The sequence below is a fragment of the Vulpes lagopus genome, chromosome 1 (genome assembly GCF_018345385.1).
Source record: "Vulpes lagopus strain Blue_001 chromosome 1, ASM1834538v1, whole genome shotgun sequence".
Lineage (NCBI taxonomy): Eukaryota > Metazoa > Chordata > Mammalia > Carnivora > Canidae > Vulpes > Vulpes lagopus.
Genome location: NC_054824.1, coordinates 54,599,284 through 54,617,350, shown reverse-complemented (window position 1 = coordinate 54,617,350; position 18,067 = coordinate 54,599,284). Strand labels below are relative to the sequence as shown.

Sequence of the window (18,067 nt, the reverse complement as noted above, 5' to 3'; positions counted from 1 at the left end):
AGGATCACACCCCGGGCTGCAGGCGGCGCCAAACCGCTGCGCCACCGGGGCTGCCCTCATTGCGGTTTTGATTTGTATTTCCCTAGTGATGAATGATGTGAAGCATATTTGCATAAACCTGTTGACTGCTTCTATGTAATTTTTGGAGAAAGTCTGTTCAAGTCCTTTACCCATTTTTAATCTGGTTATTTGCTTTTTTTGTGGTTGAGTTTTATTTTTATTTTGTTCAACTTGCTTTTTTTTTAACTTTTTTGTTGTTCAGAAATTTTGGTGTTGTTCAGCTTGCTTTTTTTTTATCTTTTGTTCCTATGCTTTTGGTGTCATATGCACAAAATCCTTGCCAAATCCAAAGCCATGAAGCTTTCCTCCTGTTTTCTTCTAAGAGTTTATAGTTGTAGGTTTTATGTTTAGGTCCTTGATGCATTTTGAATTGATTTTTTGTACATAAGATAAGGTAGTGTCCAACTTCACTTTTCTGCATGTCTTAAACTATGTCCTTTTAAACAAAAGATACATGGTTGACATTTCCAATTAAAACCCAAATTGAAGTCTCCTGATGTAGACCAAGTTTAAATGTATGTCTTTTTTTTTTCTTTTACTGTGTATTTATTAAAAGAAGCCTCAATAGAATAGTTTAATAGAACAGTAAAGGTCAGCTTCCTGCCTGACCTTGAAAAAGACTTTATACTTTTTAAGTGTTGCCCTTAAACCTGGTTTCACAGCAAAATCTCTCTTGGAGCTTTTTTAAAAATCTCAAGGACAGGAGTACACTGTAAAAGATTTAATTTAATAGGTCAAGTCTAGCATTGGACTTGGGCATCTGTGTTATTTGCAGAACTCTTAAGTTGATCCTGATAGTTAGACAGCCTTAAGAACCACAGCCATAGTATGTTTCTAGACTATTAGCTTTTTTTTTTTTAACTTTGGAAGAAAAACAATTCTAATTCATTTTTAAGGTGACACTGAGAATTATATAAAGTTCTGTCTTGTATACTAATGTGTTAAAAGGATTCTACATTTATTATTCAGCTAATAATCTGGGTAAAAACATGTCAGCATGGAATGTGCCTCTTTCATAATTTCCTACTGACAGCAGTACCTTTAATTTTGATAGAAGCATAACTCAAGAGAAAAATGAGTTAGAAAGGAAGCATAACACATTTGACTTTGAAAACAGTACATTGGCAGAGTCTGATTTTCTACTGTTTTTGCTGAGTTCTGGCTGGGAGAGAAGTAAGGAGAGAATGTGATTGAATAGACATAGAGAATGCTCTAATTAGTAACATCAACTTTTGCTATTATTTTACTTGGTCACAATATCCCTCCCAATGCAGACTACTTGAATTACACCTTACTGGGTGTGTGATTTGGTACCTTGAGGACTATGGGTTACTTTCAGCCCATTGAATATGCCCAGGTAAAGCTAGGGAATGATATGACCTCATAAAGCACAGATAATTACTTTCAGTTTTCTGTGGTAGTTGACATAGCAGTGTGCTCTGGAAAACTATAGCAGTGACCCTTCTCACAATCCATAACCTGGAAAGCTGCTTGTATCCATCAAAATGACAGAAGTCAGGTTTATTCATTATTTATAATTTACTGAGTACCATCAAAAGTGTAGAGGACACAGCAGACACTACAACACCTACTGGAAGGGGTACAGAATTGATTGAAATCTGCAGAACCCGCAGATACAATTCCCAGGAACAATGGTGGCAATTAGACCAAGGTGGCATGGGGCCTCGCAGACAGGATAGCCTCAGCTCAGACAGAAACCCAGGTGCCTAATTTTCTGCAATATTAGGAATTCCCCTCTTTGCAATCTCAGGAAATCTTAGCAACTTTTCCTTTCTTGTTCTCTTACATTCCCATAATCACCTTGAATCTGAAATAAAGCAAAAGTATATCTGACAACATAAATAAAAGAAGGGAGTTAGACTATCTTTAATGCTCAGGGGCAGGAAAAACACCCTATCAGAAAAATGAGGAAGTTTTCTTTCTCAGCATCCACCTTAGGATCCTGAAATGTTCTTGTTTCTTGCATTTTAATGTGGTAATGTCAGTGGTGCAAAGATTGGGAATAAAAGATTGTCCCATACTTTAGGAACTTGCAATGTGGAGGAATATTATTTACAAAAACTTAAGAAAGGGGATCCCTAGTTGGCTCAGCGGTTTGGCGCCTGCCTTTGGCCCAGGGCGCGATCCTGGAGTCCTAGGATGGAGTCCCGTGTCGGGCTCCTGGCACGGAGCCTGCTTCTCCCTCTGCCCCTCTCTCTCTCTGTCTATTGTGAATAAATAAATAAAATCTTTTTAAAAAAAAAACTTAAGAAAATGTGAGAGTTTGTAATATGAGAGTTGTAAAGAAAATATGAGAGTTTGTATTAAGCACAATACAGGTAATTACCTAGGATAATTAGGAAAGGTGTTTATCTATCCATAGTACCTAGCACATAGTATGCACCCAATAAATATATTAATGAATGGATTATGTTAATATCTCTGTGAGGTGTGGGATGTATTCTCCACTGGGTTTTTCCCAGGGCCATGATGTTTTAATTGAACCATGGGCTAGGGAAGTGAAATGATTGATATACTTAATTCTTCTCTTTCAGTCAAAAAGTGAATTGACATCAACCTTTTTAGAAATAGACCCTCTTACTCCCCCCATAATTCCTGGGAATAAGAAATGTATAGGTACTTCTCAGATATCTGTACATTTGCTGGTGATTACATCTTCTTCATTGATTCTCAATGTTGGAAGGCCCCTTACATTTCCTACTTTCCTTCAACATTTGGATCTTCTTTCCAGCATCCTTGTCAGGTTGTCACCCATTCCAGGCTTAAAATTCTTCAATAATAGACTGCTCTTTTATTGCCTAGACATCTCTTCTATCTCCAACAACGCTATTTGAAATGCCTTCCTTCCACTGAGGCAACATCTATCTCCCTAATGTCCCACTCTTTGGGGGCCTTCCACAGTCAGTTTAATTCTGTTTCCCTCCCAATTTCTAAAGACAGTTCTGGTGTCTGAGTTTTCTCTTGCTGGGTGAGTCATCCCCCTTTTCTTTAGTGTTCCACATATGACATGAATTCCAGTCAACTCAACTACTACCTTCGGAGTGCTGTATGCTCAGCAACACACTCAGGAGCGCATGTGTGTCTCTACTTGAATGTGACATGTTTGGTTTTCTCCAAGGAGCCTAACGTGTGTGTAGGTTTTGTTTTTTGTTTTTATTTTTCTCATTTTGGGGGAATGGGAAAGTGGTAGGGAAGGTAATCGTCAGTGGATAATTTTATTAATCCTGTGAAAGCATTCTTGAGTGTCAGAAGAGAAAGGAAGAAATGTCAATTAAATTTCTAATCTCAAAAGAAAACATCATGAAATAAATTATACAACAAGGCTTGGCATTTAAGAAATATTATAAGCTTCCTTCAGGATGTTATGCCAATTCAAGAGGACTTCTAGGACCATTTTGTTTAAGAATATTCAAAATAATGGGCCTGATTGTGAAGAAAAAAAATCCAATATTTCCCACTTCAGCTCCTTTATTAGGGTTGAAATTAAACTTTAAAATTTAAACTTCAAAAACTGAGTGCCATTCCCAGGTGCATAGAAAAACATACCTGTAAATGGTCAAGTTTTATTCACTAGTTAAATACAGAGTTTCTATTTACATAAGAGTAAAAATAGTCTCCCTTGAAGTAAAATTTTCACTAGTAAAAATTAGACTAAACATAAAACAGGCAACAGTTTTCACTCCCTTAGCAGATAAGTGGAACCATGATGAATTTCCTTTATGAATCTACATTAAATTTAGTTACGTTCATTTAACATTAAGCAAGATATTGGAGAATTAAATCAGTTGCCAATATTTATAGTACTTCACAAGTTGCATGGCACAAAACCAAATGCTGCAGGAGGTACATATATAAAAGCATTCCTTGAAGGTCACTTGGTGATATTTTAATGGATTTTTAGGTGCAGCACATAGGGGACTAGTAACTCAAACAACAGAAACCAGAGGCAACTGTTTCTAACAGGTTGCATAGCTGGCACCATAAAAACAACATGGGTGAATATGTGGGGCGTACATAGTTGGTAAAGAAATTTGGTAATTTTTTTAAAGATTTTATTTATTTATTCATAAGAGACACAGAGAGAGAGAAAGGCAGAGACACAGGCAGAGGGAGAAGCAGGCTCCATTCAGGAAGCCTGACGTGGGACTCGATCCCGGGTCTCCAGGATCATGCCCTGGGCTGAAGGCGGTGCTAAACCACTGGGCCACTGGGGCTGCCCGAAATTTGGTAATTTTTATTTAAATAATTTCTATCTTTGTTGAGTTATGGATTAGGGGATGGTCTGGGAGGCGGCACAGGATTGTGGGAAGCACTCAGGATGGGTTCCAGGGACTTGAACTCGGTTCCCCTCTTGTTACCAGCTTATAGTGTGGATTTAGAGGAGACATTTTACCAGTCTGAACTCTGCATGTTCTTCTATAAATTGATACAGTTAATCTGGATGATGTCCAAGTCTTCTTCTAGACCAATGATATTTTACCCCATTCTCCATTTACTGCTCTATGTTAAATTATTATTTATGCCATGTTTCCATATGATCTCATTTTTTCTCTTTGTTTCAGAAATTAGTTCCTTAAAAAAAAAAAGTTGACAATTGAATAAAATTCATCTAAAAAAGCTCAAGAGCCCTAGGCTTAGCATTTCCATTCCCTTATTCTACATAGAAAATATATGATAGGGAGAAATGTAAGGAGATGGTTAATTTATTCCAAAAAGCTCTACTCCTATATGCAAAAATGGGGTGCAAATGTCAAAAATGTCTTTACCTTCAAAAACTTGACTTGAATGTGATGGAGTTTGGTGTTTCTTAATGCATGTGCAATAATTCCTTAACCTCCTTTGCTAATGAGCTGAAGTAAAATGGATCACAAGGACTCAGTTCCCTTTGGAACCTTAGTAAGTGACTGAGAAGAACAGGAGGAATGTGACTTTAGGTTGGTAAATGGGCAACACATATCTCAATCTGGTAGACAGATTCAGGGCAGTCATAAATACAATTCTCCAAAGTGAGCTTTTGGGTTTTGTAGAACTCTAGTCCCATGAGATGCTCCTTGAAAGTGTCTCATGGTCAAGTGTTTGACGGTTTAGGAAACCCTACCTATTATAATCTGTTTGAAGTATGCCAGTTACACATCAGCATATCGAAAGCTCCCAGACCCCTTTTTGAATGGAAGAAATGCTCAGCCCCCTGTTTCCAAAATGTGATCATAAGAACTTTTTTTTTTTTTCCAGTTACTCTTAACATCCCATGAAACTAAAGTTCTACAGAAGTTCTGGGGGAAATGCTGAAGTTCTTAATTCTCTTTTTCCTGGGAAGGATAGCAGACATGGTAGTTAGGTGTTACTTCTTGGCCCTAAGGGAACATACCCAACTCCCTGGCTGCATTTAAATTGAATAGGTACTGTTTAAAAAATACTGATGTTTTGGAGCATCCCAAACTAATTAAATCAGAATCTCTGGAGTGGGACCCACACGTGGTTTTTTTTTTTTTTTTAATAAGCTCCCCAGGTGACTTCTATATGTATCTGGGATTGAGAACCACCAGCTGAAGGAAGCACAGAACATTTGTGAGTGCTGTCAAGGCCTTGCTAATGAGTAGATTTCAATAATTTCTCACCACCAGAGAACTGTATACCTTAATTATGCACCTTAATTAAACTACATTTTAAAAGTACTTGGGGAAATGGGACAATATAATCTATGTGGAAAATAAGCATGATCAGACAGTTTTTCTTTTCCTCCACATCCACAGCCAGTTAGGCTACAAAGGATAGATACCATCAAGTTTTAGGAAGATAAGCCCCAGCTATTTTCCTCGGGGTGAGGTCTCTGTCCGTGGCCTATATTCAGGGTTTGTGCTGCTCCAGAGAGATGAAACACCTTACCCTCATAGCTCTGATAAGAAGTAAGGCTTTACAGAGAAGCCCCACAATCCTTTGCTGGTGTTCTCCAGGGGCCATCTCCCAGCCTCCTGCCCTCACCACTGTTCTCATGAGTGGAAGAAGGCATTTTTCTGGCTGCCACATAAAACCAGAGTGGGGAGTACAGCCTAAGCCTGAGGCTACATTTGGATTTAAGCCTGCAGTAGCTGAATAATCCAGGAGGGAAAGAGAAGGAGGCTTGTCTTGCCTTTAAATCTTGCTGCCTGCATACCTCCTGGAGGCCAAAAAACAGAACTAAGGTTGGTGGCAGTGGCATCTGTATGCAATGCGGGAAATCAAAGATCCATGATAGCAAACACCCATTGAAATGATGAAACATAACAAAATAATGAGAAATGACCCAAACTATTTCAACCTTTAGACACACCAAAAGAAGTAGAGGAAGAGATGTTTGCTTGTCAAACATTTTCCAGGTAGAAAGTTGAAATTTCACAAAATGAAATTAGCTCTTACTCTAATTACCTAAATGATAACAGTGGGCTATTTTCTACTGTCTTCTAGTTTGTAGTATAATAGTATCTAATTAAGTCCAGCTTTTTGTATCCCAAAAGAAAGCTATAAAAATCTATCCATCTTTGTCAGACATACCTGAGTACATCTGGATGTAATTAGATACTATTTTTTTAAAAAGTAAAAAATTAAAAATAAATAAATAAAATATATTGAAAAGGAAACAGCAGCCTTATTATTTATTTTTTACTTTTTTTTTTTTTAAGTAGGTTCCATTGCCAATGTGGGGCATGAACTCACAACCCTGAGATCAAGAGTCCAGTGCTCTACCGGCTAGCCAGCCAGGTGCCCCACCTTTTCAATACATTTTATTTTATTTTATTTTATTTTATTTTATTTTATTTTATTTTATTTTTTTCAATATATTTTAGATCAGTATTTCCTTAGTATTTGAGAAGGATTACTGGATCCTAGGCCCAACTCTTGCCAAGATAGGAAGAATTCAGGGGAAGATTCCATAGGAATTTGCTTTAGGCTGTGTTTTAGAAAATAGTTTTCGTGTTTTAAATTAGTTTGAACAAATCAATTAAAAGTAATGATAAAGCATTTCTGAAGGACAGCTAGAGCAATACAGAAACAGTTTTGTAACATTTCAGTAGCATACAACAAAGCTAGTGAAATATAAACCATATTTACTTAGATTAAGGAAAGTAAAATAGCTCTTGTTCCTTAGGTAGTTGTTTATTCAGAATTATCTATTAATTTATATTCCAAGTAAGCACTGAAGCTTTGGAGGTTTTCACAATAAACATATGAGGCCTTAGCTACAAGCAAAAAATGCACTTAATGAGAGATCACAAGGTATGAAGAGAAGTTTGTGAAATTTCTATTACATGGAAGTTTCCTGATCAATTCTCATCACCCATGGCAAGTAGTTTATAAATATAAACACTAAGTTAAAGATGGATTGTTCCTAACATATTATTATCAAAACCACACGGGAAAAGGAGAGAGGATTATAATTTATCCTCTTTCTCAAATAACAATTTCTTCTTTTCCATTTTCTATTATTACCTCTGTCATTTCTGTATCCATTTCTTCATTTTTAACCCTACTGTTAGAGAATGCAGTTTAAACCGTTGCAATATATATTGCCTTAAAAAGTTAAAGTCTGGGGTTCCCTGGGTGGCTTAGTGGTTTAGCACCTGCCTTCAGCCCAGGGTGTGATCCTGGAGTCCTGGGATCGAGTCCCACATCAGGCTCCCTGCATGGAGCCTGCTTCTCTCCCTGCCTATGTCTCTGTCTCTGTCTCTCTCTCTTTCTCTTTCTCTGTCTCTCATGAATAAATAAATTAAATATTTTTTTTAAAAAATTAAAGTCTAGGGTTCCTAGTTGGCTCTATCGGTTGAGTGTATGCCCTAAGCTCAGGTCATGATCCCAGAGTCCTGGGATCCGGCCCTTCATGGGGATCTCTGCTCAGTGGAGAGCCTGCTTCTCCCTCTTCCTCTCCCTCCTCCTGCTACTGTACACACTCTCTCACTTGCTCTATCACTCAATCTCAAGTAAATTAATGAAACCTTAAAAAAAAGTTAAAGGGTATAATTAGTAGAACTTATCCAGGTCAAGCCCATTGTTCAAGGAGAGATAAGAATGCCACTTTATGTTTTCATTTTAATTAATTAAATTAATTAAACATATAGAGAGTTCTCCACTGTTAATAAAAAGGTTGTTTTAATTTGGGTCTGTTTTTGATAGATCAGAATGTTATGAAAATAGGGTCTAGATGGCACTTGCTAAAGAGATCCCAGCTTCTGCATTTCTTCCATGTATCTTAGTAGTATTTATTACACAAGCCTTATAAAGTTAGGTAGATTAAGAGAGCATACATTTAGCTGATTCTGTGCAATAGAAGTATTTTTATGTGATGGAATACTGGAGAAGCTTCTTTTGTAAAAATTCCCCAGGAAAAGCTCCATAAGTTAGCCTTTGATAATACTAGTGGGAGTGGTCTTTAATCTATACCAATAAGGTTCACTTAACAAGGTACATCTCCACAAGGAAGCTTCCTTCTTCTCAAGCTAAAATTGTTCCATTGTCTGGGTATTACTTTGCAGACCTGTGAATTAATGTTTACCATCACCTTCATCAGATGAGGAACACGAGGAATTAGAGAGGATAACATCATATCCAGGAGTGGATAACTCAGAAAGACCACAAACATCTTGATTTCAAGGCAGTGATCTTTACCTTCATTTTCCACACACCTAAATGTTTTCATGTCCTTCTCTGAATTAATGCAACAAACTCCTTCCAAGTGAGAAGCCCGACATGGGGCCTGAACTCATGACCCTGAGATCATGACCTCAGCTGAGATCAAAAGTCAGATGCATAATTGGCTGAACCACTCAGGTGCCCCCAGAATGCCACCTTATAAAAAGACAAAAAAATAGTATAAGTCCACAAGTACACATGCACACACAGGCATACTCTCTCCCTAAAAAGGGTGGTTCTGCACTGAGCTATCCCTCCAGTTGCTGAAATGAGAACATACCCTGACACTTAGGGAGAAAGTCGACAGTAGGACTTCACCTTTTGGTTCCAAGCATAGTCAGTCTTCCTGAGCTAAGCTAATTTGAAAAGATGGTTTATGTTGCAGAAAGATGCTCTTGAGAATGTTAATTGGGGGAATCTAGCAGAATAGGAGTTTTTAAAACCATGAATAAAATTAAAACAATGACTATTAAATAGAAGTTGCATTTACTCTGACATCAGGTGCCATCAACTATAGCAGTCTGGATTTTCCCAGCGGGTAATTGTGTTGCTCACAGTCAGTTGTCAGAACCTTCCTGCTCCTCAGTGTGAAATTAGTAATAGGAAAATGAAACCAATGAGCTGGAATCTAGTTAGAAAAGAGAGAGAGAGGGAGAGAAAATAGTTGAAGGTAAGTATAGCTTATAAGCCTGACTAGCTGTGATCCAAACATCAAATTTTGAGGTGTGAGTTTTTTGTTTTTTGGTTTTTTTGGTTTTGTTTTGGTTTTGGTTTTGTTTAAGCTTAGATTGACTGATTTGCTGAGCCTTTCCCTAAGAACTAACTGCTCTTGGGTTAGATTTCTCTGACAGCATACAGCAAGTGGATATGTTTTCCTTAATCTCCTAAATTTCACACCATTCATTTTGGCCCACCACCAATGCTTTTTACCACATTAAGGTATTTTGAAATTTTGGTTCCATTATCCAATGCAGGAATTTCCCTCTCTATTTTAATACCAGCACTTAAATCTAGGATGCCTTCAATCATATTGTCAATTAACATGGCAAGCAGAGTGAGATGAATGGGAGAGTCTTGTAGCTCTCCACTGGAAACACCCTTCAAGGTTGGCAATGCTCTAGGTCTACATGTTGCACATCATTGTCCAACCAGCTGTGAGTCTACCTTAGATGGCCCTCCTCTAGCTCACTTGTCCCCTCAATTTATCATATGATATTTGGGGAGATTTTGTTAGATGCATTGCTAAAATCCTATAGTAAAGTGCATTGTTAGTCCTTTAATAATACTTCTTTTTTTAAAGATTTTATTTATTTATTCATAGGAGACACAGAGAGGCAGAGACATAGGCAGAGGCATAAGCAGCCTTCCCTTGGGGAGCCCGATGTGGGACTCGATCCCAGCACCCCAGGATCACAACCTGAGCCAAAGGCAGATGCTCAACCACTGAGCCACCCAGGTGCCTCTAGTAGCACTTCTATTTTTTTTTTTTAATACAATTACTGGAGTGCCTGGCTGGCTCAGTCAGTAGAACATGCAACTCTTGATTTCAGGGTTGTGAGTTGGAGCCCCACGTTGGGTATAGAGATTAGTTAAAAATTTTAAAAAATCTTTTAAAAATGCAGCTACTTTATTGGGCTCCTTACTGAACCCATGTAGCCCTTTCATGTTCACTTCCCTTTTTAAAATGTTAACACTTCAGAATTATAAGCCTCCATTATATGAATAAATGTTGATAAATCCATTCAATGGAATACTTTACCAGCAATAAAAAAATAATGTATTGATAAACACCACAACATGGAATAAATTTCAAAATTATTATGCCTAGTTATAACAGTGCGTTGACTTTATTATTCAGTTTATATGACAGTTGAGAAAAAGCAATAACTACAGGGATAAAAATTAGAGCACTGATTGCCAGGAGCTGGAGGAGAAGGGGGTTGGCTGACAAGGAACATGAGAAAATGTTTTGGATAATTGTAGTGGTTCACAACTTCATGGCTTGTCAAAATTCAACAGTCTATATTCCTAAAAAGGATAAATCTTACACTATGTAAACTTACACTTGTACCTGATTTTTAAAATGACCCATTTCAGGGGCACCTGGGTGGCACAGTCAGTTAAGCATGCCACTCTTGGTTTCTGCTTGGAGTCGTGATCTCAGGATTGTGTGACAGAGCGCAGCTCTGAGTTTAGCAGTCTTCTGGAGATTTTCTCTCTCTCTGTCTCCCTACCCCTCTGTTCCTCCCTAATCTCTTTCTCTCTCTAAAAATAAATAATTTTTTTAATGTCCCATTACAAGAAACTTGTTAAGAGATGAATTAAATATAATTTAATAAACTAGAATTCCTAAAATCTGTCTCTACCTTCCTTCCCCCACTCTGCTTTGATTATTAAGGCAAGTTACTCTGATCTCTTTCATACCTCTCCTCCCATCTTCCAGAATTTTCAAAGATTACCTAATAACCCCAGTGTCTCAGAAATACATACCTGTTTTCTTGATCCTGAAATAGGAGTTTCCTATATTTTAAAAAAGTCTCAACTCTATTCATTATATCATTGCTAGTTTTAAACATTAAACTCTTTGAAAAGAAAGCAAAGCATCTTAATTACCATTTAATCTTTCATATGCTAACGTAGCACCATCTCCCCTCCAAACCTTGGGCCCTTTTCTGTAGTATTTCTCTTCCCCATTCTTGGAACCTAACTTCACACTGAATCCTACTACCCTGGGCTTCAAAGACTCCCAAATGAAGCCAGGGAAACTTTAGCCTTTTGTTAAGTCAATCATTCCAGACACTGAGATATCCCCCTAAACACACACACACACACACACACACACACATTTTCCCCTGAGGCTCCTGCCTCAGTAGGTCACCAATTGCTAAGTGCTGGCTGTTCACAAATGTAAGGAAGAGTGTAGGTTGATGGTAGTACTGTTCCCAACTCATTTCTGTTTTTGTTGTTGCTGTTTGTTTGTGGTTTGTTTTTAACAACTCTGTATTTTTTTTTAATGAGACTATAACTTTAGATTACCAATTTACAGTAAGAGCTCAAACTGTAAAGTTTTAGAGATACATTTAGTATCTTATTTGCCACTATCTTAAGATCTAGCATACTTTGATTATCACTTGGGCTGTGAGACCACCTATATGACTCCTAGTCTTCTTCCTCCCTTTGGTGACTGACATCTTACCCTCATCTGTCTTTGTCTTCCCATGGTTTTTTCAGGCTCCAGTTTTATAATTGGGGAAGGAGGAGAAATATTACTCCTTTCTCCTAAAAATTCTATTTAAGTTCTCTCATCACTTTGGCAAGCTTCTATCCTTTGGCAGGAACACATCTTTCAATGTATTAATCAAGGGACCAGGAAACTAACATTTTTTTTTTTCAGTATCATCCAAGGAGCTTTGATGGGTCAGTGGACTTTAGATCAGCTGAAATGTAGAGGGAGGACAAACAGAGGTGCCTGAGTGGGAATGACCATCACAGGTTTGGGGATAGAGAAGAGAGGAGCCTGAGATAAGCCTTTCAACAATAAGGAAGTAGAACACGTGATTTCAAAGGGGGGGAGGATGGAGGCCTGAGAAATGAAATATGATATGAAATCTGATACAGCATTTATATCAGCTACCAACTTCAACAATTTTTAAAATCTGGCATGAAGATGACACATTGAGCACAAAGCTAGTTGTCTTTTACTTGTCTTGTTCATGAGGATAAACTTTTAGATGAGTCTGAATTTAGAGGAACTTCTAAATTTTGACTACCTGCTTCAAACTGCCATGGCTATTATTTAACCCAGGTAATATTTGCTTGTGAAATGCCCTGTCCTATTAATCTGATGAAAATATATGCGAATGCCAAGTATAATATCAGTATTAAGTCTGTGTCTGAAATATAATATTTTCTAAAGACAAAAATTGATCTCCATTACCAAAGATTTTAGAGATTTGACTAACAGATGACCTCAGTTTATTTTCTATCTGGGATTGAAAGTTGGCCTTATCATTTCTGGGTTGTTGTTTTTTTTTTTTTCTATAGATTGTTATTCCTTTTCTCCTTTTTGTATGTCACTATGAATGAAATATACACCTATTTTTCTGGAGTGGTTGGGGCTAATAGAATAGCATAATGTTTCCAGAAATTCCTTTTAATCCTGTGATATCACACTATTTTTCTGTGTGATTCTAATACAATTTTAGATTACTTTAATTATTTGGATTAATAAACCTCACTGGAAACTGCTAGAACAGAACCTATCTTTTTTTTTTTTTTCAGAACCTATCTTTTGATTATCATTCTATATAGTGTACCATGTATGTTTTTTGATATGCAGGTACTATTAAATGAAGGAAACTAATACAATCTGCGTAAGGTTTTCCATGTCGAAGGATAACATTTCAAGCAGTTACTTCCTTTTTTTAAGTTTTGTTAATTTTTATTGAGGTATAGTTAACACATAATGTTATGTTAGTTTCAGGTATACAACATAAGCAGTTACTTTTTTCATTTGAAGATTCCATCATCAATTTTAGATTTCTGTGTTGAGCTCAGGGTCTTGAAATTTCCATAACCTTCTCTCCATGTCCTGGGTTTAAAGAAGAGCATTAGTGCCTGTTGTTTAAAGGTTGGGGTTGGAAAGAACTTGCAGGTGTCCCAAGTCAGAACATTGTCATCTTACAAAGCCAAATAACTTCTTCTGGATCGCAAAGTGCCTCAAGTCAGAGCCAGTGTGAACACCTGGATCTCAGTGCAGGGCAAAGATGACAATGCATCCTGCTGACGATCAGTGCATATTAGAGAAGCAAGAAAGGACATGAGCCAAGAAAGGAGCCCGGCTTAAGAATCTTTCATTATGGTGACAACTCTTCCCCACATGGAGAATTAAGGTATTTCTATAGGCCTACCCACGTGGTACTTGATTCTTAAAAACCCAACCTTAAAAAAATATATACATACATACCCCAATCTTAGAAAAGTGAGTAAGAAGAATTCTCCTCTTCCAGGCCTACATGCCTACAGAACAAAATTTGAGAAACTAAGCTAAAACTGCCAACAGACTGTGACTTCTAAAAAAAAAAAAAAGAAAGAAAAACATGTCCACATCCTAAGAACATAAGTGCAGAGGCAATACAGAATATTCGTTTTCTTGGGCAAATTACTTAACTTCTCTGAGCATTAGTTTCTTCATGTGTAAAAATGGAAATAACAGTACCTAATTTTTAGTGTTGTTTCCAGGATTATATAGGGTGATACAGAATAAAGCATGGAGAACAGGGCCTGGTATATGTTCAGAACTCAAATATTGGCTTTATTAACTTTAATATTTAACCTAGTGAAACTAAATTCTGCATACTCTGTCATAGATAAAGAGGGTGTCACCACCAAGAGGACATGGCACTATAGAGGAAAATAAAATTCATCCAGTGGTAAAAAGGAGTTCAAAACAGGAATAAAGCATAAGCAGAGAGGCAGTTTGTAACCAGAGCCAAGCATTTAGACATTAATGAATGGCTTCAGTCGGTTGTTTTTTGGATGCAGCCATGATTAATTCTTCCACCACTCCAGTCAATTCCATTTGTTGTCCAGGTTCCCTGTTAGATCTTAAAGCATATGGATTGATTCGCTTCTAGTTATCTCATTGAGGAATGGAGCTGAGGTTAGTGTTCCTGCTCAGCAATGCAAGATACTGTAGCAAGGATATGCAGATGCTTGAACTATGTTGTCTTATATTTCAAATCTTTGGTGTGCATCGTTGTCTAAGCACTGACCACTCTTATTTTCCAAATTATTGAAGACTGAAGATTTTTTTCCTTTTTAATAAATGTAAATTATGACCTAGGCACAGGGCAGGCTTTGTAAAATGTTCAGATGAAAGATGCTATCAAAAAAAAGAAAGATGCTATCAACCATGGAGTTTAATGTGAGACACGCAGAAAAGTTTACTCTTACCATGAATGTCCGACAGCCAACAATATCTACCATTTATTGAACACTTGCTATATAGGTCTGGCACATCTTGAGCCCTTGTATGGACTAATATAAGCAATTCCGTTTTATAAATCCTATTATTATCACCAGCACGGCATATTAGCAGGCTGCCTTGGACCCTAAAACCCTCCTTTTGCATTGTTATAAAATCTCATTGTTTTTGCTCCTAAAGATTACACATACCTTAAGAGGGGTAACTAGCTAGGTAATGTATTGCGGGGGATGATATTTGTCTTATTTAAAAACCTCTAATGTCATAACAACATTACTAGGAATTCTGAGCAGTTACCAGCTTTCTTAATTGAATGTATAATATGTGTACACTCCATTGCATATAACATATGCATAATACATGCCAAGCGTATCTTCCTATGTTATTACAAGATGTTAATTATGGGAGCAACCCGGCAGAGTCTCACTTCAGAAACAGTTGACCAAATGAACAAGCTAGGTGGGTTCCATTCATAAGAGTCAATTTATAATTACATTATTTTTCAGCTTAGAGATGGTATTTGTCATGATTAGAAGGCTTACAGATGCTGAAGTTGCCAACAACATTCCTTATATTTTCTCATGATTTATGATTATTAATTAGCTCCTAAAACCCAAACATAGAGTGGCTTACATAAGGTAGAATTTTATTTTTCTCTCATTTAGGACATTCAAGGTGAGTTGGTTACTTCCATTTTGTTCTGCCCCCACCACCAAGGTGGTTATTTTTCATCTGCAGAGCTGCCTGACTATGTTGGGAGAAAACAAAGAGCAGTCAACTTCCTTTGAAGCAGGTGGAATCACATACAACACTTCCCCTCATGTTCTGTTGTGGGAAGGTTGGTCCCATGTACAAACCTAACTACAAGGAAAGCTTAAAAATGTAGTCTCCAGCTAGGTCACTGAGTAGCCAAATCAAAGTTTGTTACCATGAAGGAGAGAAGAATGAAGTCAGAGGAACAGCTAGCCATCAAACACACCCATTTTTTATTTCTTCTTATGTGTTCAATGCTCATACATGCATATATGCCATTCTTAAAAATGAGATGATTCCCACACACAGAATGTTGTCTTTTTGGCTTTCTTAATGAGATAGAGAATCAGGGCCAAAATCACGTATTAAACAATGAGACTTGCTGATCACTAGTGTATAAAAAGTCTATCAATGACAAATATTCTAAATGCGTCCTGAATTTCTTATGATCAAAAGCAATACGTTGACTTGTGTTCTTTCTTCCATAATGCTTGACACTCTTTAGGAATACAATAAATGCCTGTTTAATTGAATGTTCTGGCTCAAATGGTTGTTCTGTATCATACTGTAAGTTGTTCATTTCTTTCTCCCTACTACTTCTCATTTCCAGTTTGATCACTCATGGCTTTGGGACTCCAGCAATATGTGCAGCCCTAAGCACTTTCCAAACAGTCCTCAGTGAAATGCTGAACTACTTGGAAAAACACACTACCCACAAAAATGGTGGAGCGGCGGATTCTGGCCAAGGACATGCCAACTCGGAGAAAGCCCCCCTGCGGAAAACTTCAGAGGCTGCCGTGAAAGAGGGCAAAACAGAAAAGACAGACTAGCTACATCAAACAGAATCTATTTCTAGAGAGTCTTGCTGCTGATATTTTTTCTAATATATATATCATTGAGGGTGATTAATCTTCAGTGGACCAAATCTCTACCCTCCCCCAACCCTCCATAAAAAAACAAAAATGGATATGAAAAATGAAACAAAAAGGACAAAACCCAAAAAAAAGAAAAAAAAGGAAAACAGCAGTGTAACTGTGTGATGAAATTGTCACTTTTTAATTTTATGTTATGATAAACTCTTTTTGTGCACGTAATTTATTGTTCCGGATTATATACATCACAGTTTTTAAGCACTTCTGGACTCTGGAGAGGCAGCACATGCTTTTTCACATCTAACTAACTGATGCACTTTCTTATCCAGCTATGTAGTTAGGGATTAGAAAGCATGACCAACTGGAATCTACCACCAGTGCTTACAGCTCCAGTCTTTCTTCACTTAATTCCCTGGTAACATTAACTAGACCAGTCTGGCAATTAATCCATCAATAAATGCTTTGGGAACTGAAAAGGGCAGTCACGAATCTTTGTCCTGGGAAGTGACAGGAATTCTAAAATTTTGGTCACCCCTAGCCCACTTAACTACCAGTGCCTTCGTGGTATTTAAAAATTCCAGAAAACTCTGCCCTCTTTATGTATGAGCATTTCCTCCCCACCATAGAACCTCACCTTGCCCATAACTAAGAAGAGCTAGCATAATATTGAAGAGATAAGAGATGAACTCTTCAATTCATTTTCTTCACATCCCCAACCTAACAGTTCAAGGAAACAGACTTGCACTTAGGAGTTTGGGGCAGGATGGATACAGGAAAGGGTAGCTTTGCTACTCTTGGGCTCCTGAAGGAAAGCAGTGTTGTTGTGTTGCCTGGAAAAGCATGGAAATAGGAACAGTGATGTTTCCAGGAGTCCTTGCCCCTCAGAAACAGGAGAGGAGCCCAGGAGACTAGCAGCGGAGGCCCCTTGAAGCGCTGGTGGCCAGTGATTGTGTGGTTAAAATAAAAGCCCTTCTTTTTCTATCTTTGTGCTTCTTCTACATGCCGGATGGCTATGTTCTAAACCTTTAGAGGCACAGAAGCATTCAGGTCTGTGTTCAATAAAGAAGACAAAACCAGAATGATCAGAGAAGACTTTTGCTTTTAAGATCCTTCTTTTTTTAGAGCTTGTTCTTATACCTTCATTGTCCTTTAGTTAAGACACTGAAAACAAAAGGTTCCTGGCTACAAAGGCCAGGGGCTAATTGAATGAAAGTTTGGTCCATTTAAACCTGAATGTGTTAAGAAACCTGACTGGTACCATCGTAGTGACCTTTCTATTGTTAACAATTTTCAAACTTCTAGGCAAATTAAGATGTAGGTCATCGTCTATGAAAAAAATATTTTAATAATATATGGACTCCTGATATGAGTTTAGCATGAAAATATTGTCCTCTTACTAACACATTTCAGTTACTTTCAGAAAGTCTCTGCCATATTATAATCCCATGGGGAATATTAGTATTATTTTTAATTGAGAGGAAATTACTCAAGATTTTTCATGGAGAGAGCACACAAAATATTTTTACCTAACAATAATTCTTAAAATCATTTGATCTTTATCTTCAATCTTGTACAGAAAAGCACCATAATCAATGAAACTCTAAATTTTCTAGACTAAATTCAACTAAGAGAAGACACTACTAAGGAATTCTATGATAAAGGAGTTTTATAGTTACACTGTAGAAGAGCTTAAAATAAATGTAAAAGTAAT

General features: G+C 37.3%; 1 protein-coding gene across 1 annotated transcript in view; it reads left to right on the top strand.

Moving 5' to 3' along the window:
• TFAP2D (transcription factor AP-2 delta) overlaps positions 1 to 16,314 on the top strand; it is a 56,103-nt gene extending 39,789 nt beyond the window's left edge. Inside the window, exon 8 of the mRNA XM_041743001.1 lies at positions 16,095 to 16,314. Coding sequence (XP_041598935.1) covers positions 16,095 to 16,314 — 220 coding nt within the window. The remainder of the gene's footprint in view (positions 1 to 16,094) is intronic.
• The last annotated feature ends 1,753 nt before the right edge of the window (positions 16,315 to 18,067 follow it).